The sequence below is a fragment of the Salmo salar genome, chromosome ssa14, assembly GCF_905237065.1.
Source record: "Salmo salar chromosome ssa14, Ssal_v3.1, whole genome shotgun sequence".
NCBI lineage: Eukaryota > Metazoa > Chordata > Actinopteri > Salmoniformes > Salmonidae > Salmo > Salmo salar.
In genome coordinates this window covers 81,843,799-81,870,749 of record NC_059455.1, presented here as the reverse complement: position 1 = coordinate 81,870,749, position 26,951 = coordinate 81,843,799, and the positions used below count along the sequence as shown (strand labels likewise).

At 47.8% G+C, this 26,951-nt stretch overlaps 1 protein-coding gene across 1 annotated transcript in view; it reads left to right on the top strand.

The window, feature by feature from the left end:
- The window catches only part of bop1 (BOP1 ribosomal biogenesis factor), a 118,815-nt gene that overhangs the window by 83,115 nt on the left and 8,749 nt on the right, over window positions 1–26,951 (top strand). Inside the window, 9 exon segments of the mRNA XM_014142741.2 lie at window positions 4,760–4,914; window positions 5,075–5,192; window positions 6,348–6,449; window positions 7,028–7,240; window positions 10,010–10,171; window positions 10,405–10,485; window positions 10,618–10,687; window positions 18,285–18,320; window positions 18,323–18,416. Coding sequence (XP_013998216.2) covers window positions 4,760–4,914; window positions 5,075–5,192; window positions 6,348–6,449; window positions 7,028–7,240; window positions 10,010–10,171; window positions 10,405–10,485; window positions 10,618–10,687; window positions 18,285–18,320; window positions 18,323–18,416 — 1,031 coding nt within the window.

Here is a 26,951-nt window from a genome sequence, read left to right as displayed (position 1 = left end):
GCCTGTATCTTTGTAGTGACTCTTTATTGTTACACCATCCAAAGTATAATTAACTTCACCATGCTCAGTGATATTCAATGTCTGTTTTTTCTTTTACCCAAATGCCAATAGGTGCCCTTTGCGATGCATTGGAAAACCTTCCTGGTCTTTGTGGTTGAATCTGTGTTTGAAGTTCACTGCTTGACTGAGGGGACCGTACATATAATTGTATGTGTGGGGTAAAGAGCTGAGGTAGTCATAAAAAAAAGTCCATGCAACTTATTATGTGACTTGTTAAGCACATTTTTACTCCTGAACGTTAGGCTTGTCATAGAAAAGGAGTTGAGTACTTATTGACTCAAGACATTTCAGCTTCTCATTTTTTATTTATACCTCTATGCTTACTGAACACTGTACTTGTACACAGCCAATCTGTAAATACCACACCCAACTATCTCATCCCCATATTATTACTTTCCCTCTTACTCTTTTGCACCCCAGTATCTCTACTTGTACATCTATCACTCCAGTGTTAATGCTAAATTGTAATTATTTCGCCTCTATGGCCTATTTATTGCCTACCTCCCTTAATCTTCTACATTTGCACACACTGTACATAGATGTTTCTATTGTGTTATTGACTGTACGTTTGTTTATGTGTAACTCTGTTGTTTTTGTCGCACTGCTTTGCTTTATCTTGGCCAGGTCGCAGTTGTAAATGAGAACTTGTTCTCAACTGGTCTACCTGGTGAAATAAAAACACCTCTGTCCGAGCCGGAAAGAACAGGCACGATGGAGTATGGTCATTGTAGTTAATTACTCATTTATTCACCTCCCTCCCTCCCTCAGTCTTATTGATCATTTTAGTTGAGAGTTCTGAAGTTTTGGGACCTCGTAGAGTTGGTTGGCTTGTCTATGGCAGGCTGAACGCCACCTCATGCCAGCTACGCGCCCTGGCGGACGAGCATCCTGGTTGGCATAATCAGAGGTGTGGATGAAGGCACGCCTAGAATGCTATTCTAATTGGACCTGCTCTCCCATTGGCATGTGTTTGCCATGGTTTTCTTCCACTCCTGAGGTCGGTTCCAAACCAAATGCCATACAACACAGATGCATGGCAGTTCTGCATTCTTCAAACGTATTGCTCTCATTGAAAACAATTGGCTTAGCAGATTTATTTGGTGCATAATTTTGTCTGGTTTTCAAGCACTCTAAATACTTACTGGGAGCTGTACCAAGTACCATAGAATTCATGATTCAGTTATGATCGCCTCTTTGGTCCTATCTAATTTCATGGTGTCATCACCCGTCCTCATGTTGTCTCTCCCCATAGGCCTGTGAGAAGTGATTTCTTTACACTTTAAGAGAAAGAGGTGGCTAAGCATTCTCAATTCTAACATGATAGATGACTTGATAATAGTGATGACAGGACTGTACAGTGATCAAGCTGGTTGACTTATCACAGTGTAGTGTTACTCAATGGCCAGCCAGTTAGACCCACGGTGTGGCCCCAGTGTTGAGGAGGGAGGGGGTCACACACACACACACACACACTGGGAGTGAAGGGGGTCAGAGGGGGCTTTTTTAAGAGTGGGTCCTGCTGAAAACGAGAGGTGTCACGTTGCACTCCGCCCGCTGTAAGATCTGTGAGAACGCAGTGGTGTCTGTTTGATGTTGCCATCTCGTTAAGACACTGGATTGGGTGTGCTGGCTGGGACACACTAGCTGAAACATTGTAAAGAAAGAACCTACCTGAGAGGGCCAAAGTTTTAATAAATATTAGACCACCAACACCCTCCATTTAAACCACCACCTCAGTCTGTACTGGATAACACCCTCAGCCGAACCTGTTGATCTGGGATGAATACGTTTGAACATGGTTACTTGGACAGGAGGGGGACCTGATCCTATATCAGCACTCCTACTGTGAGAGGCTTTATAAATACAGGCCCTGGTCCTCCTATCTCCTCCCTTCCCTCCCTTCCCACTCTGTCCCTCCACCAAAACACCATTTTGTGCATTGAGGTCCATTCACAGCAGGCCTCTCTATCCAATCTAATGACATTTTCCATGGAAGTCTCCTCACCCTGACAGAACCCAGCCTGGCTGACTGACACTTAATAAAGCTCTGTGTTTGGCTGGCCGATTGAAAGCAGGTGGTGCACCGCAGTCTCTACTCTCTCTGTACGGAGTCAAGTCTTGTGTTTCCCTATCTGTGCTGTCCCGGTCGAGAGACACGCACACATACGCGTGCACATACAGACGAGAGATATCACACACACACACACACACACACACACACACACACACACACACAGACTGTCCAGTTATGAGTGTGTTGGACTAGACAGTCGCAGCCCTCTCGGGCCCACAGCATTGACCAGTCCAGCAGTCACTCCCTGACACTCAGACCTGACATCCCAGCTTAACAGCAGTCAGCCAGGCGACAACAAACAGCCTATTGTAAGTGCTGAAAAAACATTGGGTAAAGCCAGCTAATACACTCCGGGTCAAGATAAGTATAGTGCTACTGTACATTCTCCTTCCCATTCAGGAGGAATGGACAGAGTGATCTTGGCATCATGACTGTGTGATGGTAGAGTATGAGTTAGCAGTCTTTGTTCTTCTGTTTTTGGCCGTGCAGCATTTCCGGTGAAAGTAAATGTCAGGGCATTCATACTTCTTGGGCTTCGCGAGCAGCACAGAGCTCTTGAGCAGAGCTGTTGTCAAAGAAGTGACTGTGTTTATACTGGACCTCCCACCCCATCCTACCGTCAACCAATCATGTCAATGCGGAGCTATGCAGAGCCCTCCGCGTTGTTACAAAATTTCAGAGGCGCACGGCGATGTGGTACGGAGGTCAATACGGCCTCCACAAGCCTCCAGAGGCTCAGCAATTGCGTCACACCCTCCATTCGGAGCCTCCGACCACATTTTCGGATCAACCATAAATTGGCTTTAACTCCCGCTGGCTCTTGTCAACTCTGGGATTCGACGCTATTGTTCTTAGTCTATTTGAAATATATTATTTTGGGCTGAATCCTATTGGGTTGTCATATGGGCCTGCTAGTTTCTGTTATACAGTTCTTGTGTGTATTGGAGTCATCCTTACCGTAGTAAAACAATAAACGGTTGCGTTTGAAAGTTCAGATTAAGAAAACAGGAGTCAACATTCTGGCGACACATCGGAACAATAATCCATAAATCACTATTCTAACCCATCTCGTTGAATCTCATTTGCTTCGCTCGCTTCCTCCCTCGGTGCATTGGAAGGAGGTGAGAGCCCACTCTCCGGTGAAACTCGATCCTGCGGACCGAAACTATCGCTTGCCCAGAAGTCGTCTGTGTGATTCTGGAGCTCGTGAAATGGAACATTTGTCTGTCGTTGGCCCTGTTCCGCTCTCTCTCCTCCAGTTCTCCAGGCCCCAGTGAAGCAGAAAGGCAGTGGTGTGAGAGGCAGGCCAGGGGGGCTGGGGCTGGCCATCGGGCCAGGTGGGTGTCATCATCCAGGCTGAGCAACACAAGGCTGCCCTGGTGGGGTGCTGGCTGGTCCTTCTCTTCTGAGTGGTTCTCCTCTGTGTAGTAGTTTACTGTAGCTTTAAGTGATGGGCCTGGGCCTAGTACAGTGTAGCTTGTTGTGAAGGGCCTGGGCCTAGTACAGTGTAGCTTGTTGTGAGTGTACTGCAAGTCCAAGTTCAGATGCTTTGTCTTGCCATAGAATAGGCTGAATGAATGTGCAGACCAGGCTACATCAATGTGAGAGATGCAGTTAGCTGCATACGTCTTTGGGTGTGGTTATTGGACCTGCAGATCTATAGGTATGGAAGGGGATAGTAGGTTAGGTTAAAGGTTACGTGAAGGGCTAAGGTTAGGTGTAGGGTTAGCAAACCACCGTACAGAACCATTGGCAATCTGCCGGCTAGATCGCTGCCTACATGTTTTGTTCTTGCAGTAGCATGTAGTTCTCTCCATAGGCTGATAGCTCACTAGAGATTTGGTCAACAAACAGACACGACCTCCTCCACCTCACTCAGAGGTAGTTCTATAGAGCAGGGCCAATGCCCATTCAGTGTGTGTGTAATGAGTGGGGGCTTTGAGGATGGGCACTGTGTGTGTGGGAGGGGTCTACCCAGCTGGCTGTGACTGTGAGAATAAGCGTGACTCGGCTGCCCACTCCCTTCTAATTGGATATGGTAGGGGTGTTTTTATTGAAATCACTCACAGGTGCAGGCCCCACTTTAAAGTGGCTCACTACTTCTGAGAGCTTTCAGCTGTCGTGTGTGTGTGTGTACGCACCCACCCATGTGAGTCGGCGTGTGAATAAGTGTGTGTGTATGCACCCACCTACCCACCCACCCGTGTGTGTGTGTGTTATTTCTCAGACAAAGACATTTTATTTTTCAGACTGTACCCATTTGGTTTAATAAGTCCTATCATCTAAGAACAGGTTTGTAGTCCTACCGCCAGTTTGTGAACGGGATGTAGAATGAGCCGAGGTATTTTTACCAGGCCAGGCCTGCACCTGTACCCCCCCCCATCCAGGCCTCATCCAGCCAAAGGTATACATAAATGGAGGAAAATGGGACAAGTATGATGAGGGTGAGAGTGTTTCCAGGCCAGAACAACTGTACTCTATAATCTGCTATTTTTTTAAGTGATATGAAGGACTTGAACATCCCTGAGCAAGCAATCTAACGGGAAGACAAACACCTTGTCCTCAGGTGTTGTTAAACAAGGTTATTGAACATGTCTTTCTCTTCCTCCCTCCTTTCTGTCCTAGGACATTCGTAACACGGTGGGCAACGTTCCCATGGAGTGGTACCAGGACTACCCTCACATCGGCTATAACCTGGACGGGAAGAAGATCTTTAAGCCCATCAGGAACAAAGACGAGCTGGATGAGTTCCTGGACAAGATGGAGAACCCAGACTACTGGTGAGATGACAAGGAGCAGATTACCTCTCTCTCTCGAACACCCTTTCTCTAACGCACACTCGCTCTTCTTTCTCTGTGCTTTTTGTTCTGGGAGAAGAGTATCTGTGAACCTGTGTTCACATCTGGCCTCTCTCTCTCCCTCCATCTCCCCCTCCACCAGGCGTACGGTTCATGACAAGACGACGGCCTCAGACATTCGTCTGACAGACGAGCAGGTGGACCTGGTACACCGCCTCCAGAAGGGTCAATTTGGCGACGTCAACTTCAACGAGTACGAGGTAAAGACCTTATGACTGCCCTCTCACTGCCTGTACCAGGGTCCTATTCATTAGGGCCAAACGTAGCAAAACGTTTTGCAACAGAATAGTAAAACAAGTGTTTCTTATTGGACCAATTCTGCTATTCCCTCTCTGTTTCAGTCTATTTTTTTAGTTTTTTTGTGCCTAGTGAATACGACCCAGTTTTGACTGTGTTGACGGCTGGCAGCTCTGTTTTGTTAAATGACTGAGCAGATAATGGCTAAAGCATAGCAGCCATTAGAGCAAACTAAACCTCAGTTCATTAGTCCATCCACTTATGTTCCCCACATAACCCAAACCTCGTCTGCACTCAACTCGTCACTTAGAACAAGTCAGCCGAAAGCAGACCTGGGTTCAAATACAATCGGAAATCATTTCAGATTCTTTAGCTGTGATTTGATTGAGTTGCGTGTTGCAATAGAACCAATAGAAATGTCCCACAATTGCAAACCCCGCCCAACTAGCACTGCAAGCAGACTGGAGCAAAAGCTCAAAGTATTTGCAAGATTTCATATAGTAGTTGAACCCACGTCTGGAGAGGAGCGAGTTCTCCTGCAGTTAACAGGGTTTGTGGGAGAGGTTTTGAATGAATAGTGTTGAATTGAGAAGTCACTGCTGTAGCGTCTAGAATCTAGATGGTGTCATGGCTATCATGGAATCTCGTTAATGCCGGAGTTATTACAGAAACATATAAACTCATTAGTCAGGGGCAAAAACAAGTGTTTTTAAACTTTTAACACCAGGACTGTAAAATAAGAAAATACCAGGCTAACTCTGTAATGTCATCATCAGCTACCTGTCTTGGACTTTGGTGGTCCAATGATTCCAGTCCACAGTAATTGGGCTGTCTATTAAACTATGGCTTCCCAGACGTTTGTTTCACAAGGGTCTGTCTTCAACCCTAGCAGACTTTGTTTACTTCAGACTTCAGGATGTGTCCCAATTGTATTTAGCTCATTCGGATATATATTTTTTATTATTGTGTGTCTTGTTTTGTATTGCTAGATATTACTGCACTGTTGGCGCTACATAACATAAGTGTTTCGCTGCACCTGCGATAACATCTGCAAACTGTGTACGCGACCAATAAACTATCTCTTTTCCTCTCTCATAAACACTGTGTTTATCTTTTAGCCGTCAGTGGACTTCTTCACTAACGAGGTCATGATCCATCCGGTGACTAACAGGCCCCAGGACAAGCGCAGCTTCATCCCCTCGCTCATAGAGAAGGAGAAGGTAGGTCTCGTTCTTTCTTACACACTCTCTGTCTACCTCTCTCTAACTCTATTTTTCTCTCGTTCTCTCTCTCCCCATTCTAAATTCCTCTCTGTTCCTCTCTGTTCACTCAACAGCTTCATGTTTTATGCTGTTAATATATATTTACAATAAATCTATAGCAGGCGTTACCACCAGTTTGAATCCTAACTGCTCACATGTGTGGCGTTAGAATGTAATGATCCCCGCATAGTTTTTCAAGTGGAAGCGGAGGTGAAATTGTGTTATAATGGGGGTTCTGAAATTGGAGGCTTAGAGACGTTAGAGACCCCCCAAACCCTCAACAATAAAAAGATAGAAACCGTAGCTTTATTAGCCCAGCAATACTTTCTATTAATGTTGGTTTGGTTTTATTCCACTCATTAATCAAGTTAGTCTTTTATATTTTACGAAGCAGAGCATATTCTCCCCCATTTTAATACTGTTTGATAGAATTTTTGTATGTTCGTTTTAGACATGTTTACCACACACACACACACACACACACACACACACACAAAGTTTCACCACTACTGTTGGCCTGTCTCTCTCTCTCCCAGGTTTCGAAGATGGTCCATGCCATAAAGATGGGTTGGATCAAGCCCCGTAAGCCCAAAGAGACCACCCCTCAGTACTACGACCTGTGGGCCAAGGAGGACCTCAACGCCATCCTGGGGCGCCACAAGATGCACGTCCCCGCCCCCAAGATGAGGCTGCCCGGACACGAGGAGTCCTACAACCCTCCGCCTGAGTACCTTCTCACAGAGGAAGAGGTAAATGCTTAATTCATCCCAAAGTTCTTCATGTGAGTAACATGATGTTCATAGTCTTTGTAATAGTATAAGTCGTGATCAATAAACATCACAATACGGTGCAGAGCGTTCGATTTGACAAATATCTGCCATTTTCAAGGGATTGGTAAGTAGATGTTAGAACTATTTGATTTAAATATCATCACTTCTTGAAAATCAGTCAGAACTACACATTTCAGATTATTCCACATTTAGCTCTGTCAGAGTTATACAGCAAGTAACTGCATGCTTTTCATGATCAGTAAACATCAATTGATCATGTATTTTCAGATACGTGAGGGTAGCCTATCCATTTGGAATTAGCTTGCTAGTAACATGTAGCTAGATGGTGTCATTTAGCTTGCTTCATTAGAGATCAGGCTTTTTGAAAGTGCTTGACATCGGCAAGTCCTCGTCCTGGTGAAGTTGTCAGTCAGACATTAGGTGTACTTATCACTATGTTTAGCCAACTGTACAAAGTTTCTACCGGTAGCTTGTAAAGTAAACATTATCAGCAAATGTACCCTTCTGCTGCTTGACAGGCAGAGCCCACAAAGCATGGCAAATGAACCTAAACCACTCAGGAATAGTTCACTTTTATTAGATATCACTCATATCCAATATTGAGATGTATCGTGAGGCTACCCTGACGTATCTGAAATGACATGATCAATTGATTTTAACTGATCATGAAAAGCATGCAGTTACTTGCTGTATAACTGATATACACTACCTTTCAAACGTTTGGGGTCACTTAGAAATGTCCTTTAAAATAATTAGTGTCTAGTTTGAGAAACAGACGCCTCACAAGTCCTCAACTGGCAACTTCATTCAATAGTACCCGCAAAACACCAGTCTCAACATCAACAGTTAAGAGGCGACTCCGGGATGCTGGCCTTCTAGGCAGAGTTGCAAAGAAAAAGCCATATCTCAGACTGGCCAATAAAAAGAAAAGATTAAGATGGGCAAAAGAACAGACACTGGACAGAGGAAGTCTGCCTAGAAGGCTAGCATCCCAGAGTCGCCTCTTCACTGTTGATGTTGAGACTGGTGTTTTGCGGGCACTGTTTAATGAAGTTGCCAGTTGAGGACTTGTGAAGCATCTGTTTCTCAAATTAGACATTCTAATGTACTTGTCCTCTTGCTCAGTTGTGCACCGGGGCCTCCTGCTCCTCTTTCTATTCTGGTTAGAGCCAGTTTGCGCTGTTCTGTGAAGGGAGTAGTACACAGCGTTGTACGAGATCTTCAGTTTCTTTGGCAATTTCTCACATGGAACAGCCTTCATTTCTCAGAACAAGCATAGACTGACGAGTTTCAGAAGAAAGTTCTTTGTTTCTGGCCATTTTGAGCCTGTCATCGAACACACAGATGCTGATGCTCCAGATACTAAACTAGTCTAAAGAAGGCCTGTTTTATTGCTTCTTTAATCAGGACAACAGTTTTCAGCTGTACTAACATAATTGCAAAAGGGTTTTCTAATGATCAATTACACTTTTAAAATGGTTAACTTGGATTAGCCATCCAGGACCTCTACACCAGAGGAAGGCCCTAAAAATTGTCAAAGACCCCAGCCACCCCAGTCATAGACTGTTCCCTCTACTACCGCATGGCAAGCGGTACCAGAGTGCCAAGTCTAGGACAAAAAGGCTTCTCAACAGTTTTTACCCCCAAGCCATAAGACTCCTGAACATGTAATCAAATGGCTACCTGGACTATTTATATTGTGTGCCCCCCCAACCCCTCTTTTACGCTGCTGCTACTCTCTGTTTATCATATATGCATAGTCACTTTAACTATACATTCATGTACATACTACCTCAATTGGCCCGACCAACCAGTGCTCCCACACATTGGCTAACCGGGCTATCTGCACTGTGTCCCACCACCCATCACCCGCCAACCCCTCTTTTACGCTACTGCTACTCTCTGTTTATCATATATGCATAGTCACTTTAACCATATCTACATGTACATACTACCTCAATCAGCCTGACTAACCGGTGTCTGTATGTAGCCTCGCTACTTTTATAGCCTCGCTACTGTATATAGCCTCGCTACTGTATATAGCCTGTCTTTTTACTGTTTTATTTCTTTACTTACCTATTGTTCACTAACACCTTTTTTTGCAGTATTGGTTAGAGCCTGTAAGTAAGCATTTCACTGTAAGGTCTACAACTGTTGTATTCGGCGCACTTGACAAATAAACTTTGATTTGAAACGTGCCATTGAAACACAGGAGTGATGGTTGCTGATAATGGGCCTCTGTACGCCTATGTAGATATTCCATAAAAAAATCTGCAGTTTCCAGCTACAATAGTCATTTACAACATTAACAAAGTCTACACTGTATTTCTGATCAATTTGATGTTATTTTAATGGACAGAATTAGCTTTTCTTTCAAAAACAAAGACATTTCTGAGTGACCCCAAACGTGACCCCAAACAGTAGTGTACATCATACAGTTGCCTGCATACATAAGTCCCACTCTTGAAATACCTTAACTTTGTCTATAGTAAATTGGCTTGGACCAAATACTGTAGGTATAGTACCTCAACTCTGTAGCATAGATCAACTTTAACATTTTGTTAATCCCTCATTAGCTACAGTAGGAAGACCAATCATTCATAACTAATCAGCCAGTCATTTGTATACAGACCAGTCGTTAGTATACAGACCAATCATTAACCAGTATACAGACCAGTCATCAGTATACAGTTAGACTAACCATTTGGTTCTTCCTCCTCCTGTCAGAGACTGGTGTGGGAGCAGCAGGATGCAGAAGACAGGAAGCTCCCGTTCCTCCCCCAGAAACACTCCTGTCTGAGGGCCGTGCCCGCCTTCTCCCGTTTCATCCACGAGCGCTTCGAACGCTGCCTTGACCTTTACCTGTGCCCCCGCCAGCGCAAGATGAGGGTGAGACTACAGACCCCGCCTAAATGTCTAGCTAAATAGTTCATAGTTAACCAGTTGCCGGAATCATTTTTATAATAGAGGGACTTTGTTGGTGTGCATTCTGAAATATTTGTTTTGAAGATACTCATAAGTGAAGCTATGTGGCTCATTTAGAAGGACCCCTATATTGTCAGATCAATTAGGTGATTCTCCACTCGTGACTCAACTCTATTCATCTCAATTGGTCTCCACAGGTGAATGTGAATCCAGAAGATCTGATCCCCAAGCTGCCCAAACCCAAGGACCTGCAGCCCTTCCCCACCACTATGTCTCTGGTAGGTCAACCACTGAATCTGAATTTCTGTGTGTGATTATTGGATTGGAAATGTACCTCATGGGCTGATGGGCCTGAAAATGTATGTTAAGTGGGCACCAATCATGACCTTAATGATGTGTCCTCTCAACAGGTGTACCGTGGCCACACCAGTCTGGTGCGCTGCGTCAGTGCATCTCCCACCGGCCAGTGGCTGGTCTCAGGTATGTAACAACTCACTATTCATCAATGTGGTGTAGTAACGTCTCTGACTCTGTTTGGCTGGCTCTTCAGTTCGCAATTTTCTCAGCCAGGAGCGAACTGTCTCCCTGGCACTCCTTTTCTTCATTTTGCCTGTTTGAGTCCGTAGCGAACTGTCTTGCTCTTTCTGAGTCAGTAGCTAACTGACTGCTTACATCATCCCCCAAAACTTGAGCCATGATGTCATTGTTCTCCAGGCAGTGCTGAGATGTGTAGCGTAAGATAGGTGACCCATACTGGGGCTGTCTGGCGCATCAGAGAGGGGGAGAGAGGCTGGAAAGAATCCATGGTTTACAGACCAGGAGATGAGCACAGATGCATTTAGGCTCTGCAGCTAGGCGGCCATACTTACTGGAACACGTCTAGGATGATAAATCAATCACAGATCTCCTAGTGTGTCTCCTTTCCCTTCATCCATCCAAGACGCAAATTGTCTTTGTGTCTTTTATAGGTTCTGGCTGCCTGTCTTTTCTCCACAGCCACAGTCAGGCAGAGAACTATAGGCTACGACTTTACTTAGGTTGTTAATGTTGGTGCTATGTAGAAAATCATCCCTAGTGGTTTGGATTTCTGTGACGAAGGGTAGCAGGCAAAACAGAAGCAGTGTAATTATGCACATCGCATTGACTAAAGATTCTTAGCAGGAAAATGATGTGTACCATTGAAAGCGGTAACTTGATATACATAGAAGTGAATTGAATAAGATGGAGGTGAGGTTAAGGAAGGAGCGTCTGTGGATTGCTCACTCAGTGTTGTATAGTTTCCATCAGTTTAATATGGTCTGGGCCTGGGGCACGCTGTCAGATATGAAGTAAAGGCTTTGCTCATATAAAACTAAGGTGGCTGTGTCTTTCCACAGGCATGCGGTATTACTGTATGTCTGGGAAAGTCTTTATTTCACACAGGCCTATCGTAGTCTGAATAGGTTGGATTATTGCTAGTATTTTAGACACTGTACAGTATGAAAAGAGCACAGCAGATTTGTCATTTGTGCGGAAAGAAATGAATAATGTAAAATGGTCACGTAAATTTTTATAACTTTTAATAACAATGTAACTTTTTTAAGTAGTGTTTGTTCCCTGGCCTTACTCTACGACGACAGGCATGGGAATCCTGTTCCCCAAGCCATGGAGATACTGTCCTGTTATTCATACTGTATGATATGTAGTTTCGTTTAAACACTGAAAGGCGGGTCAATAGCCTACAGATAGAACTCTAAAATGATGGCAGTTACACCTGATTTGATTCATTTTCCATTCACAGCTGTAACAGGCCCTTGGGGAGGAAGGGAGGTGACGTGGGCTAGTCAGAGAAAGATAGTGAGTGAGCGAGGCTGCGAGGCAGCAATTTAGTGTCAATATCTGTTAAGTCGTCCATAACAAAGGATTTCATAAAGGCCCATATGCAAAACCACTACAGTCAGTGCCACTCTTTTGTCTTGCTGTAAAATATATTAAACCAGTCGTAAAGCCCTCTTTCCCACAGTAAAAATGGCAGTTGACAACCTCCTAGGAATTGCAGCTGCCGCTCCCTACCACCCTCACCCCCCCACCACTTTGCTTTCCTGTTGTGTTAGGGTTCACAGATAATTCATTCCATATCAGTGTGTGGTGACTTTTAATAATGACTTTGACCCGCCGTGTCTGTAGATGGAGGACTGTCTGTCTGGGCACGTCCAAACCTGTAAAACATGATGAGGACCGACCCGACTCAGAGCATTCTCTCAGCACTGGAATTAGTTTTATAGCCTTGATAATGCTGCTTATTTTTCATTTTGTAGCATAGCGACAGTTATAGACTACATCCCAAATGGCACCCATAGGGCTCTGGTCAAAAGTAGTGCACTACGTAGGGAATAGGGTGCCATTTGGGACACAGGTAGTACATTGTACTGAGCATCCTGGGTTGCACTGGGACTTGACTCTGTACGGTATATTCACACTCCCAGTAGTAAACAAACTGGGGTTCTGGTGTTCCCGGCTCCACATTCCCAGTGGCAGCTCCTCCAACTCTAGCCTCCCTGACAGGCAGCGTTCCCTCTGAAATCTGACTAGGGCTGAACCCTCAACCTTCAACCCTTCCCTGGTGGGGAGGACTGGGAAGGTTGGAATTCCTCCCTCCACACACCGGCCAGGATTGGAATGTCACCAGTTTTTTCTGGAAGTACAGAACAGGGATGTTTCTTAGAGATGTAGCCCACTGGGTCAGACCTGGGACATCACAAACACGCTAAGCTTAGGTGAACTCCACTAACTTCTCTCTCTCTCTCTCGTTCTCTCTCTCGCTCTCTCTCTCGCTCTCGTTCTCTCTCTCGTTCTTTCTTTCTTTGTCTCGCTCGCTCCACAACAGGAAACACAGCCCTGTAAACCAGAGAGCAACAACACTACCAAGAGGCTACCTACCATTAACTGAGGGACATGTTTTTGTGACAGCTGGTTGTCTGTGTCATTCGGTGCTTCCACAGATGGTCACCATTGTGTTGGGTTCCACTTCTACTACTGCCATTACAGGGTTAATACTTAGGCCATAACCTGCAATCATCAGTTGGATATTGAATTGCCGGTCGGTTTTTGTTTGGCGCTAGAAAGAGGAGAGGAGTGTAATGTTGTTACTACCTGGGCTTTCAAACCAAGGTGTTTTAGAAAGAGGAGTGTAACTACCTGGGCTTTCAAACCAAGGTGTTTTAGAAAGAGGAGTGTAACTACCTGGGCTTTCAAACCAAGGTGTTTTAGAAAGAGGAGTGTAACTACCTGGGCTTTCAAACCAAGGTGTTTTAGAAAGAGGAGTGTAACTACCTGGGCTTTCAAACCAAGGTGTTTTAGAAAGAGGAGTGTTACTACCTGGGCTTTCAAACCAAGGTGTTTTAGAAAGAGGAGTGTTACTACCTGGGCTTTCAAACCAAGGTGTTTTAGAAAGAGGAGTGTAACTACCTGGGCTTTCAAACCAAGGTGTTTTAGAAAGAGGAGTGTAATGTTGTTACTACCTGGGCTTTCAAACCAAGGTGTTTTAGAAAGAGGAGTGTAATGTTGTTACTACCTGGGCTTTCAAACCAAGGTGTTTTAGAAAGAGGAGTGTAACTACCTGGGCTTTCAAACCAAGGTGTTTTAGAAAGAGGAGTGTAACTACCTGGGCTTTCAAACCAAGGTGTTTTAGAAAGAGGAGTGTAACTACCTGGGCTTTCAAACCAAGGTGTTTTAGAAAGAGGAGTGTAAGTGTTACTACCTGGGCTTTCAAACCAAGGTGTTTTAGAAAGTCCCCAGTCCATCAAAGTACCTCCCCCTGGAGCCTCAGTTGATCGTGCTGACCAATAGCGCTCCTCCCATCTGTTGACTTCCATTGTGGTTTGCCCTCGACCACTGAGCCTTGAACTGTGCTCTGAGGTTACAAACCACGCGCCCGTTTTAGTTTTATTCTCTACATTTGCTAAATGCTCTCATCCTGTCCAGTGACACAGCCTTGTATTTATGTCAGATTGACATAAATTGCATTTATGGAGCGTTCAGGTATAGAAGTTAAAATAAAACAATTTTACTACTACCTCTCACTCTTACGGCGGAGCGGTTGAGCGTCCGGGGTGGTGTTATTGAAGGTGGTTGGTTTGCGCGGAGTCTGAGTTCCCAGATGTCCGTATTCTGTGCCAGCAGTAAGGAGCGGTTGGCTCCTGTGGTTCTGATTAGGACCTGAATCTTTCTCAAACCAACCTTTACAGGAAAGGGAAGACCAACGGACGCTGAAGTTCTTTCATGCCAAAGTATTGTCCAAAAGAAATGTTGAGGAATCTCACTGCGCCATGGCTCCTAATAGAGCTGTGATGGCAAACCAAACTGCAAAATCAGACCAATACAGGAAGTTACTAGAAATATAAGCTCTCCATGTCTGTAACATATAGATGGAGCCAGTGGAGGTGTAGTGGCAGAGAAAAAGCCTGTCAAATGCAAATGATCTTTTGGCAGTGCTAGTCTGTGATACTGCATGCGCTCCCAGAAGGCATTAGTGAGTTAGTGTGTGCAGAGAGGCCCGTGATGTGTCATTGGCTGTGTCCCACGAGGCCCTATGGACTCTGGTCCAAAGTAGTTCACTATATAGGGAATAGGGTGCCATTTGGGGATGCACACATTGTGTGAGCGGCAGTTGGAGAGGCAGAGATGGCGTCTGTTTTCACTCAGCTGATGAGCAGTGGGCTGGCCAGGAAATCTGTCCCGACCCGCCATGTCTGGCTACTTATGACGTGTATTATACACACTCACACAGATAACTTTTAATGTATGTGAACCACACACAAGGTATTGATAATGTAGTGAAGAGGTCTATATTCTATTTTTGAGATATAAAGATATGCTACATTACCTTTAGGTTTTATCTGCACTTTCCCACTGTTACTGTATATCACATTATTATTCATAAACACAGCCTCCCCATCAACTAACCCCTAAACCCCTGTCTAGTAGTGACAAGAACCAGGCCTGCTCCCCTCCTCCGCTCCCCTCTCCGCTCCCCTCCTCCGCTCCCTCCTCCGCTCCCTCCTCCGCTCCCCTCCTCCGCTCCCCTCCTCCGCTCCTCCGCTCCTCCTCCGCTCCTCTCTTCTCGCCTCGTCCTTCCGCCTCCTTCTCTCGCTCCCCCTCGCTTCCTCCCTCCTCCCTTCCTCCGCTCTCCCTCCTCCTCTCTGTCCTCCTCTCTCTTCCTCCTCCTCACTCCCTCCTCCTCTACTCTCTCCTCCTCCCTTACTCTCCTCCTCCTCTACTCTACTCTCCTCCTCCTCCTCTCTCCCCCCTCTACTCTCCTCCTCTACTCTCCTCCTACTCTACTCTCCTCCTCTAATCTCCTCTACTCTACTCTACTCTCCTCCTCCTCTACTACTCTCCTCCTCCTCTACTCTCCTCCTCCTCTACTCTACTCTCCTCCTCCTCTACTACTCTCCTCCTCCTCTACTACTCTCCTCCTCCTCTACTACTCTCCTCCTCCTCTACTCTCCTCCTCCTCTACTACTCTCCTCCTCCTCTACTCTCCTCCTCCTCTACTCTACTCTCCTCCTCCTCCTACTCTACTCTCCTCCTCCTCTACTCTACTCTCCTCCTCCTCTACTACTCTCCTCCTCCTCTACTCTCCTCCTCCTCTACTCCTCCTCCTCCTCTACTACTCTCCTCCTCCTCTACTACTCTCCTCCTCCTCTACTACCTCTCCTCCTCCTCCTCTACTCCTCCTCCTCTCTCCTCTACTCTCCTCCTCCTCTCTACTCTCTCCTCCTCCTCTACTCTCCTCCTCCTCTACTCTACTCTCCTCCTCCTCTACTACTCTCCTCCTCCTCTACTACTCTCCTCCTCCTCTAATCTACTCTCCTCCTCCTCTACTACTCTCCTCCTCCTCTACTACTCTCCTCCTCCTCTACTACTCTCCTCCTCCTCTACTACTCTCCTCCTCCTCTACTACTCTCTTCCTCCTCTACTACTCTCCTCCTCCTCTACTCCTCTCCTCCTCCTCTCCTACTCTCCTCTACTCTCCTACTCTACTCTACTCTACTCTCCTCCTCCTCTACTACTCTCTTCCTCCTCTACTCTCCCCCTCCTCTACTCTACTCTCCCCCTCCTCTACTCTACTCTCTCCTCCTCTCTACTCTACTCTCCCCCTCCTCTACTCTACTCTCCTCCTCCTCTACTCTACTCTCCTCCTCCTCTACTCTACTCTCCTCCTCCTCTACTCTACTCTCCTCCTCCTCTACTCTACTCTCCTCCTCCTCTACTCTACTCTCCTCCTCCTCTACTACTCTCCTCCTCTACTCTACTCTCTTCCTCCTCTACTCTACTCTCTTCCTCCTCTACTACTCTCTTCCTCCTCTACTACTCTCCTCCTCCTCTACTACTCTCCTCCTCACTCTCTCTCCTCCTCCTCTCTCTACTCCTCCTCTACTCCTCCTCCTCCTCTCTCCTCCTCTACTCTACTCTCCTCCTCTACTCTACTCTCCTCCTCCTCTACTACTCTCCTCCTCCTCTACTACTCTCCTCCTCCACTCTACTCTCCTCCTCCTCTACTACTCTCCTCCTCCTCTACTACTCTCCTCCTCCTCTACTACTCTCCTCCTCCTCCTCTACTACTCTCCTCCTCCTCTACTACTCTCCTCTCTCCTCCTCCTCTACTCTACTCTCTTCCTCCTCTACTACTCTCCTCCTCCTCTACTACTCTCCTCCTCCTCTACTCTCCTCCTCCTCTACTACTCTCCTCCTCCTCCTCTACTCTCCTCCTCCTCCTCCTCTACTCTCTCCTCCTCCTCTACTACTCCTCCTCCTCCTCCTCCTACTCTCCTCCTCCTCCTCTACTCTCCTCCTCCTCCTCTACTACTCTCCTCCTCCTCTACTACTCTCCTCCTCCTCTACTACTCTCTCTCCTCCTCTACTCTCCTCCTCCTCTCTACTCTCTCCTCCTCTCTACTCTCCTCCTCCTCTACTCCTCTCCTCCTCCTACTCTCCTCCTCCTCCTCTACTCTCCTCCTCCTCTACTACTCCTCCTCCTCTCTACTCTCCTCCTCTCTCTACTACTCTCCTCCTACTCTCTCTCCTCCTCTACTCTCTACTCTCCTCCTCCTCTCTACTCTCCTCCTCCTCCTCCTACTCTACTCTCCTCCTCCTCTCTCTACTCTACTCTCCTCCTCCTCTCTACTCTCCTCCTCCTCCTCTACTCCTCCTCCTCCTCTCCTCCTCTACTCTCCTCTCTCCTCCTCCTCCTCCTCTCTCCTCCTCTCCTCCTCCTCTACTCTCCTCTTCCTCCTCTTCTACTCTCCTCTTCCTCCTCTTCTACTCTCCTCTTCCTCCTCTTCTACTCTCCTCTTCCTCCTCTTCTACTCTCCTCTTCCTCCTCTTCTACTCTCCTCTTCCTCCTCTTCTACTCTCCTCTTCCTCCTCTTCTACTCTCCTCTTCCTCCTCTTCTACTCTCCTCTTCCTCCTCTTCTACTCTCCTCTTCCTCCTCTTCTACTCTCCTCTTCCTCCTCCTCTACTCTCCTCTTCCTCCTCTTCTACTCTCCTCTTCCTCCTCTTCTACTCTCCTCTTCCTCCTCTTCTACTCTCCTCTTCCTCCTCTTCTACTCTCCTCTTCCTCCTCCTCTACTCTCCTTCTCCTCTACTCTTCCTCCTATTCTACTCTCCTCTTCCTCCTCCTCTACTCTCCTTCTCCTCTACTCTCCTCTTCTCTTCTACTCTCCTCTCCTCTCTTCTACTCTCCTCTTCTCTTCTACTCTCCTCCTCTGTTCTACTCCCCTCTCATATAGGTTAGTCAGCCTGCTAGCTCAGAGCATTCCCAGTTTATTTATGAGCCACTTTAAGACTTTCACGCTGTCGTAATTCAACGACGTGCGGTGTCCAGAGACCACACCCGCTGGGGCTGAGCTGACCAGCTTACTGACTGGCGTAAGTGTGACTGTGATGCATGTACGAGCACACGCACAGTCACACACACTTACGCTTGCGCACGCTCGCATACACATTCTCTCACACAATCACACACACACATTGCTGTTAAGGGCCCCATGTTAACCCTGTAGTCTGACCTTTGACCCTCTCTCTCCCTCCAGGCTCAGACGATTTCACGGTGCGCTTCTGGGAGGTGAACACGGGCGCTGCATGAAGACGCTGGAGGTGGGCGGAGCTGTGAAGAGCGTGGCGTGGAACCCAAACCCGGCCGTCTGCCTGGTGGCTGTGTGCTTGTAAGTCTCCTCCTCCAACAGTCTCTTTCCTCCTAATGGGTGCTCTCTTAAATCCCCCCCTGTTCAGAGGTATCTTCATCACTGAACATACTGTATGTGTTGACGGACAGAATGGGGTTAACCAATAACCACTGTAACCAGTTTAGAATTAAGCAAAAAGACACGAGGGGTTGTGGTATATGGCCAATATACCACGTCTTAAGGCTGTTCTCAGGCACGACGCAAAGCCACACTATAAACTCTCAAATTCAATCTGCTTCATTGGCATGAACAACATTGTGTCAATATTGCCAAGGCAACAATGTATGCAATATACATTGTAATGCAATGATAAACAATAACAAATAATAATATAAAATGTTAGTAAATAACAATACAAAATTAAATACATAAATAACTACAATATAGTAGAAATGTAATAAATATAAACAGCTAAACATGGAAAATGAAACTATAATGAAATAACGGTCATCTTCACCATTACATCAGTACTACAACTACCATCATCATTACTACTACTACTACTACCATCACCATTACATCAGTATTACAACTACCATCATCATTACTACTACTACTACTACCATCACCATTACATCAGTATTACAACTACCATCATCATTACTACTACTACTACTACCATCACCATTACATCAGTATTACAACTACCATCATCATTACTACTACTACTACTACCATCACCATTACATCAGTATTACAACTACCATCATCATTACTACTACTACTACTACCATCACCATTACATCAGTACTACAACTACCATCATCATTACTACTACTACTACAATTACATCAGTACTACAACTACCATCATCATTACTACTACTACTACTACCATCACCATTACATCAGTATTACAACTACCATCATCATTACTACTACTACTACTACCATCACCATTACATCAGTACTACAACTACCATCATCATTACTACTACTACTACAATTACATCAGTACTACAACTACCATCATCATTACTACTACTACTACTACCATCACCATTACATCAGTACTACAACTACCATCATCATTACTACTACTACTACAATTACATCAGTACTACAACTACCATCATCATTACTACCACTACTACTACCACCACCACCATTACATCAGTACTACAACTACCATCATCATTACTACTACTACTACAATTACATCAGTACTACAACTACCATCATCATTACTACCACTACTACTACCACCACCACCATTACATCAGTACTACAACTACCATCATCATTACTACTACTACCATTACATCAGTACTACAACTACAACTACCATCATCATCATCATCATTACTACTACTACTACCACTACCATTACATCAGTACTACAACTACCATCATCATTACTACTACTACTACCACTACCATTACATCAGTACTACAACTACCATCATCATTACTACTACTACCATCATCATCATTACTACTACTACTACTACTACCACCACCACCATTACATCGGTACTACAACTACCATCATCATTACTACTACCACCATCATCATCATTACTACTACTACTACCACCACCATTACATCAGTACTACAACTACCATCATCATTACTACTACCACCACCATTACATCATTACTACTACTACTACTACTACTACTACTACCACCACATTACATCAGTACTACAACTATGTTGTCTAGACCACAAGCCTTCTTTGATTTAATAGATTAGAGCTTTTCATGTAGTTATTGTTGGGTTATTGGGTCTAATGGATTTAGTTATTGTTGGGTTATTGGGTCTAATGGATGTAGTTATTGTTGGGTTATTGGGTCTAATGGATTTAGTTATTGTTGGGTTATTGGGTCTAATGGATGTAGTTATTGTTGGGTTATTGGGTCTAATGGATGTAGTTATTGTTGGGTTATTGGGTCTAATGGATGTAGTTATTGTTGGGTTATTGGGTCTAATGGATGTAGTTATTGTTGGGTTATTGGGTCTAATGGATGTAGTTATTGTTGGGTTATTGGGTCTAATGGATGTAGTTATTGTTGGGTTATTGGGTCTAATGGATGTAGTTATTGTTGGATTATTGGGTCTAATGGATGTAGTTATTGTTGGGTTATTGGGTCTAATGGATGTAGTTATTGTTGGGTTATTGGGTCTAATGGATGTAGTTATTGTTGGGTTATTGGGTCTAATGGATGTAGTTATTGTTGGGTTATTGGTCTAATGGATGTAGTTATTGTTGGGTTATTGGGTCTAATGGATTTAGTTATTGTTGGGTTATTGGGTCTAATGGATGTAGTTATTGTTGGGTTATTGGGTCTAATGGATGTAGTTATTGTTGGGTTATTGGGTCTAATGGATGTAGTTATTGTTGGGTTATTGGGTCTAATGGATGTAGTTATTATTGGGTCTAATGGATGTAGTTATTGTTGGGTTATGGGTCTAATGGATTTAGTTATTGTTGGGTTATTGGGTCTAATGGATGTAGTTATTGTTGGGTTATTGGGTCTAATGGATGTAGTTATTGTTGGGTTATTGGGTCTAATGGATGTAGTTATTGTTGGGTTATTGGGTCTAATGGATGTAGTTATTGTTGGGTTATTGGGTCTAATGGATGTAGTTATTGTTGGGTTATTGGGTCTAATGGATGTAGTTATTGTTGGGTTATTGGGTCTAATGGATGTAGTTATTGTTGGGTTATTGGGTCTAATGGATGTAGTTATTGTTGGGTTATTGGGTCTAATGGATGTAGTTATTGTTGGGTTATTGGTCTAATGGATTTTGGTTGTTTTTAATGACTGATTCAAGGATGTTCAATTTTTCTTTAATTTCTAATTGGTTCTGTTCTGTTGTCTCTCTCTCTCTCTCTCGCTGTGTCACACTCTCTCTCTCTCTCTCTCGCTGTGTCGTGCTCTCTCTCTCGCTGTGTCGCGTCTCTCTCTCTCGCTGTGTCGCTCTCTCTCTCTCGCTGTGTCGCTCTCTCTCTCTCGCTGTGTCGCCTCTCTCTCTCTCGCTGTGTCGCTCTCTCTCTCTCGCTGTGTCGCTCTCTCTCTCTCTCGCTGTGTCGCTCTCTCTCTCGCTGTGTCGCTCTCTCTCTCGCTGTGTCGCTCTCTCTCTCTCGCTGTGTCGCTCTCTCTCTCGCTGTGTCTCTCGCTGTGTCGCTCTCTCTCTCTCTCTCGCTGTGTCGCTCTCTCTCTCTCTCGCTGTGTCGCTCTCTCTCTCTCTCTCGCGTCGCTGTGTCGCTCTCTCTCTCTCGCTGTGTCGCTCGCTCTCTCTCTCTCGCTGTGTCGCTCTCTCTCTGTGTCGCTCTCTCTCGCTGTGTCGCTCTCTCTCTCTCTCGCTGTGTCGCTCTCTCTCGCTGTGTCGCTCTCTCTCTCTCTCTCGCTGTGTCGCTCTCTCTCTCTCTCTCGCTGTGTCGCTCTCTCTCTCTCTCTCTCTCTCTCTCTCTCTCGCTGTGTCGCTCTCTCTCTCTCGCTGTCTCTCTCTCTCTCGCTGTGTCGCTCTCTCTCTCTCTCGCTGTGTCGCTCTCTCTCTCTCTGCTGTCGCTCTCTCTCTCTCTCGCTGTGTCGCTCTCTCTCTCTTGCTCTCTCTCTCTCGCTGTGTCGCTCTCTCTCTCTCTCGCTGTGTCTCTCTCTCTCTCTCTCTCGCTGTGTCGCTCTCTCTCTCTCTCGTCTCACGTCGCTCTCTCTCTCTCTCTCTCGCTGTGTCGCTCTCTCTCTCTCTCGCTGTGTCGCCCTCTCTCTCTCTCTCGCTGTGTCGCTCTCTCTCTCTCTCGCTGTGTCGCTCTCTCTCTCTCGCTGTCTCTCTCTCTCTCTCTCTCGCTGTGTCGCTCTCTCTCTCTCTCTCTCGCTGTGTCGCTCTCTCTCTCTCCGTTGTGTCGCTCTCTCGCTCTCTCTCTCTCGCTGTGTCGCTCTCTCTCTCTCTCGCTGTGTCGCTCTCTCTCTCTCGCTGTGTCGCTCTCTCTCTCTCTCGCTGTGTCGCTCTCTCTCTCTCTCTCTCGTGTCGCTCTCTCTCTCTCTCTCTCGCTCTCTCTCTCTCTCGCTTGTCGCTCTCTCTCTCTCTCTCGCTTGTCGCTCTCTCTCTCTCTCTCGCTTGTGTCGCTCTCTCTCTCTCGCTGTCGCCTCCCCCCCTCGCGTGTCGCTTCTCTCTCTCTCTCGCTGTGTCGCTCTCTCTCTCTCGCTGGTCGCCTCTCTCTCTCTCTCGCTGTCGCTCTCTCTCGTCTCTCTCGCTGTCGCTCTCTCTCTCTCTGCTGTCGCTCTCTCTCTCTCGCTGTGTCGGTCTCTCTCTCTCTCGCTGTGTGCTCTCTCTCTCTCGCTGTGTCGCTCTCTCTCTCTCTCTCGCTGTGTCGCTCTCTCTCTCTCTCTCTCTCTCGCTGTGTGCTCTCTCTCTCTCCGCTGTGTCTCTCTCTCTCTCGCTGTGCCTCTCTCTCTCGCTGTCTCTCTCTCCTCGCTGTGTCGCCTCTCTCTCTGGCTCTCTCTCTCGCTGTGTGCTTCTCTCTCTCTCTCTCGCCGTGTCGTCTCTCTCTCTCTCTTCGTGTCGCTCTCTCTTCTCTCCCTCGCTGTGTCGCTCTCTCTCTCTCTGCTGTCTCTCTCTCTCGCTGTGTCTCTCTCTCTCTCTCGCTGTGTCGCTCTCTCTCTCTCTCGCTGTGTCGCTCTCTCTCTCTCTCGCTTCGTCTCGCTCTCTCTCCTCTCGCTGTCTCTCTCTCTCTCGTCGCTCTCTCTCTCTCTCGCTGTGTCGCTCTTCCGTCTCTCTCTCTCTCTCGCTGTGTCGCTCTCTCTGCTCTCTCTCTCTCGCTGTGTCGCTCTCTCTCTCTCTCTGCTGTCTCCTCTCTCGCTGTGTCGCTCTCTCTCTCTCTGCGTCGCTGTCTCTCTCTCTCTCTGTGTCGCTCTCTCTCTCTCTCTGCTCGTCTCTCTCTCTCGCTGTGTCTCTCTCTCTCTGCTCTCTCTCTCTCGCCTCTCTCTCTCTCTCGCTGTGTCGCTCTCTCTCTCTCTCGCTGTGTCGCTCTCTCTCTCTCTCTGCTGTCGCTCTCTCTCTCTCGCTGTGTCGCTCTCTCTCTCTCGCTGTGTCGCTCTCTCTCTCTCTCTCGCTGTGTCGCCCTCTCTCTCTCTCGCTGTGTCGCTCTCTCTCTCTCTCTCTCGCTGTGTCGCTCTCTCTCTCTCTCTCGCTGGTCGCTCTCTCTCTCTCTCGCTCGTGTCGCTCTCTCTCTCTCTCTCTCTGGTCGCTCTCTCTCTCTCTCTCGCTGTGTCGCTCTCTCTCTCTCTCTCTCGCTGTGTCGCTCTCTCTCTCTCTCGCTGTGTCGCTCTCTCTCTCTCTCGCTGTGTCGCTCTCTCTCTCTCTCTCGCTGTGTCGCTCTCTCTCTCTCTCTCGCTGTCGTCTCTCTCTCTCGCTGTGTCGCTCTCTCTCTCTCTCTGTGCTCTCTCTCTCTCTCTCTCTCTCGCTGTGTCGCGCTCTTCTCTCTCTCTCGCTGTGTCGCTCTCTCTCTCGCTGTGTCGCTCTCTCTCTCTGCTCGCTCTCTCTCTCTCGCTGTGTCGCTCTCTCTCTCTCGCTGTGTCGCTCTCTCTCTCTCGCTGTCGTCGCTCTCTCTCTCTCTCTGTGTCGCTCTCTCTCTCTCTTCGCTGTCTCTCTCTCTCTCTCGCTGTGTCGCTCTCTCTCTCTCGCTGTGTCGCTCTCTCTCTCTCTCGCTGTGTTCGCTCTCTCTCTCGTGTGTCTCTCTCTCTCTCTCTCTCGCTGTGTCGTCTCTCTCTCTCTCGCTGTGTCGCCTCTCTCTCTCTCGCTGTGTCTCTCTCTCTCTCTCGCTGTGTCGCTCTCTCTCTCTCCGGTCGCTCTCTCTCTCTCGTCTCTCTCTCTCTCGCTGTGTCGCTCTCTCTCTCTCTCGCTGTGTCGCGCTCTCTCTCTCTCTCGCTGTGTCGCTCTCTCTCTCTCTCTTCTGTCGCTCTCTCTCTCTCTCTCTCGCTGTGTCGCTCTCTCTCTCTCTCTCGCTGTGTCGCGCTCTCTCTCTCTCTCTCGCTGTGTCGCGCGTTCTCTCTCTCTCTCTCTCGTGTCGCTCTCTCTCTCTCTCTCGCTGTGTCGCTCTCTCTCCTCCCTGCCATCGCCCTCTCTCTCTCTCTCGCTGTGTCGCTCTCTCTCTCTCTCTCGCTGTGTCGCTTCTCTCTCTCTCTCTGCTGTGTCGCTCTCTCTCTCTCTCTCGCTGTGTCGCTCTCTCTCTCTCTCCTGCTCGCTGTCTCTCTCTCTCTCTCTCGCTGTGTCGCCTTCTCTCTCTCTCGCCTGTGTCGCTCTCTCTCTCTCTCTCTCGCTGTGTCGCGCCTCTCTCTCTCTCTCGCTGTGTCGCGTCTCTCTCTCTCTCTCGCTGTGTCGCTCCTCTCTCTCTCTCTCGCTGTGCGCTCCTCTCTCTCTCTCTCGCTGTGTCGCTCTCTCTCTCTCTCGCTGTGTCGCTCTCTCTCTCTCTCTCTCTCTCGCTGTCTCTCGCTGTGTCGCTCTCTCTCTCTCTCTCTCGCTGTCTGCTCTCTCTCTCTCGCGCTGTGTCGCTCTCTCTCTCTCGCTGTGTCGCCTCTCTCTCTCTCTCGCTGTGTCGCTCTCTCTCTCTCTCTCTGCTCGCTCTCTCTCTCTCTCTCGCTCTCTCTCTCTCTCTCTCGCTGTCTCTCTCTCTCTCTCTCTCCCTCTCTCGCTGTGTCGCTTCTCTCTCTCGCTGTGTCGCTCTCTCTCTCTCTCGGCTCGCTCTCTCTCTCTCTCGCTGTGTCGCTCTCTCTCTCGCTGTGTCGCTCTCTCTCTCTCTCTCGCTGTGTCGCTCTCTCTCTCTCGCTTGTGTCGCTCTCTCTCTCTCTCTGCTCTCTCTCTCGCTGTGTCTCTCTCTCTCTCTCGCTGTGTCGCTCTCTCTCTCTCTCTCTCTCGTTGTGTCGCTCCTCTCTCTCTCTCGCTGTGTCGCTCTCTCTCTCTCTCGCTGTGTCGCTCTCTCTCTCTCTCGCTGTGTCGCTCTCTCTCTCTCTCTCTCTCGCTGTCGTCTCTCTCTCGCTGTGTCGCTCTCTCTCTCTCTCGCTGTGTCGCTCTCTCTCTCTCGCTGTGTCGCGCTCTCTCTCTCTCGCTGTGTCGCTCTCTCTCTCTCTCGCTGTGTCGCTCTCTCTCTCTCTGCTGTGTCGTCTCTCTCTCTCTCTCGCTTGTGTCGCTCTCTCTCTCTCGCTGTGTCGCCTCTCTCTCTCTCTCGCTGTGTCGCTCTCTCTCTCTCGCGCTGTCGCCTCTCTCTCTCTCTCTCGCTGTGTCGCTCTCTCTCGCTCTCTCGTGTCGCCTCTCTCTCTCTCTCTCTCGCTGTCGCTCTCTCTCTCTCTCGCTGTGTCGTCCTCTCTCTCTCGCTTGTGTCGCTCTCTCTCTCTCTCGCTCTCTCTCGCTGTGTCGCTCTCTCTCTCTCTCTCTCTCTCTGCTCGCTCTCTCTCTCTCGCTGTGTCTCTCTCTCTCTCTCGCTGTGTCGCTCTCTCTCTCTCTCGCTGTGTCGCTCTCTCTCTCTCTCGCTGTGTCGTCTCTCTCTCTCTCTCGCTGTGCCTCTCTCTCTCTCGCTGTGTCGCTCTCTCTCTCTGCTGTGTCGCTCTCTCTCTCTCGCTGTGTCGCTCTCTCTCTCTCGCTGTGTCGCTCTCTCTCTCTCTCGCTGTGTCGCTCTCTCTCTCTCTCGCTGTGTCGCTCTCTCTCTCTCTCGCTGTGTCGCTCTCTCTCTCTCTCTCGCTGTGTCGCTCTCTCTCTCTCTCTCGCTGTGTCGCTCTCTCTCTCTCTCTCTCACAGGTCGCTCTCTCTCTCTCTCGCTGTGTCGCTCTCTCTCTCTCTCTCTCGTGTCGCTCTCTCTCTCTCTCGCTGTGTCGCTCTCTCTCTCTCTCGTGTGCTCTCTCTCTCTCGCTGTGTCGCTCTCTCTCTCTCTCGCTGTGTCGCTCTCTCTCTCTCTCGCTGTGTCGCTCTCTCTCTCTCTCTGTGTCGCTCTCTCTCTCTCTCTCGCTTGTGTCGCTCTCTCTCTCTCTCTCGCTGTGTCGCTCTCTCTCTCTCTCTCGCTGTGTCGCTCTCTCTCTCTCTCGCTGTGTCGCGCTCTCTCTCTCTCTCGCTGTGTCGCGCTCTCTCTCTCGCTGTGTCGCTCTCTCTCTCTCTCGCTGTGTCGCTCTCTCTCTCTCGCTGTGTCGCTCTCTCTCTCTCTCGCTGTGTCGCTCTCTCTCTCTCGCTTGTGTCGCTCTCTCTCTCTCTCTCGCTGTGTCGCTCTCTCTCTCTCTCGCTGTGTCGCTCTCTCTCTCTCTTCGCTCTCTCGCTGTGCTCGCGCTCTCTCTCTCTCTCTCGCTGTGTCGCTCTCTCTCTCTCTCGCTGTGTCGCTCTCTCTCTCGCTGTGTCGCTCTCTCTCTCGCTGTGTCGCTCTCTCTCTCTCGCTGTGTCGCTCTCTCTCTCTCGCTGTGTCGCTCTCTCTCTCTCGCTGTGTCGCTCTCTCTCTCTCTCGCTGTGTCGCTCTCTCTCTCTCTCGCTGTGTCGCGCTCTCTCTCTCTCTCGCTGTGTCGCTCTCTCTCTCTCTTCTCTCTCTCTCGCTGT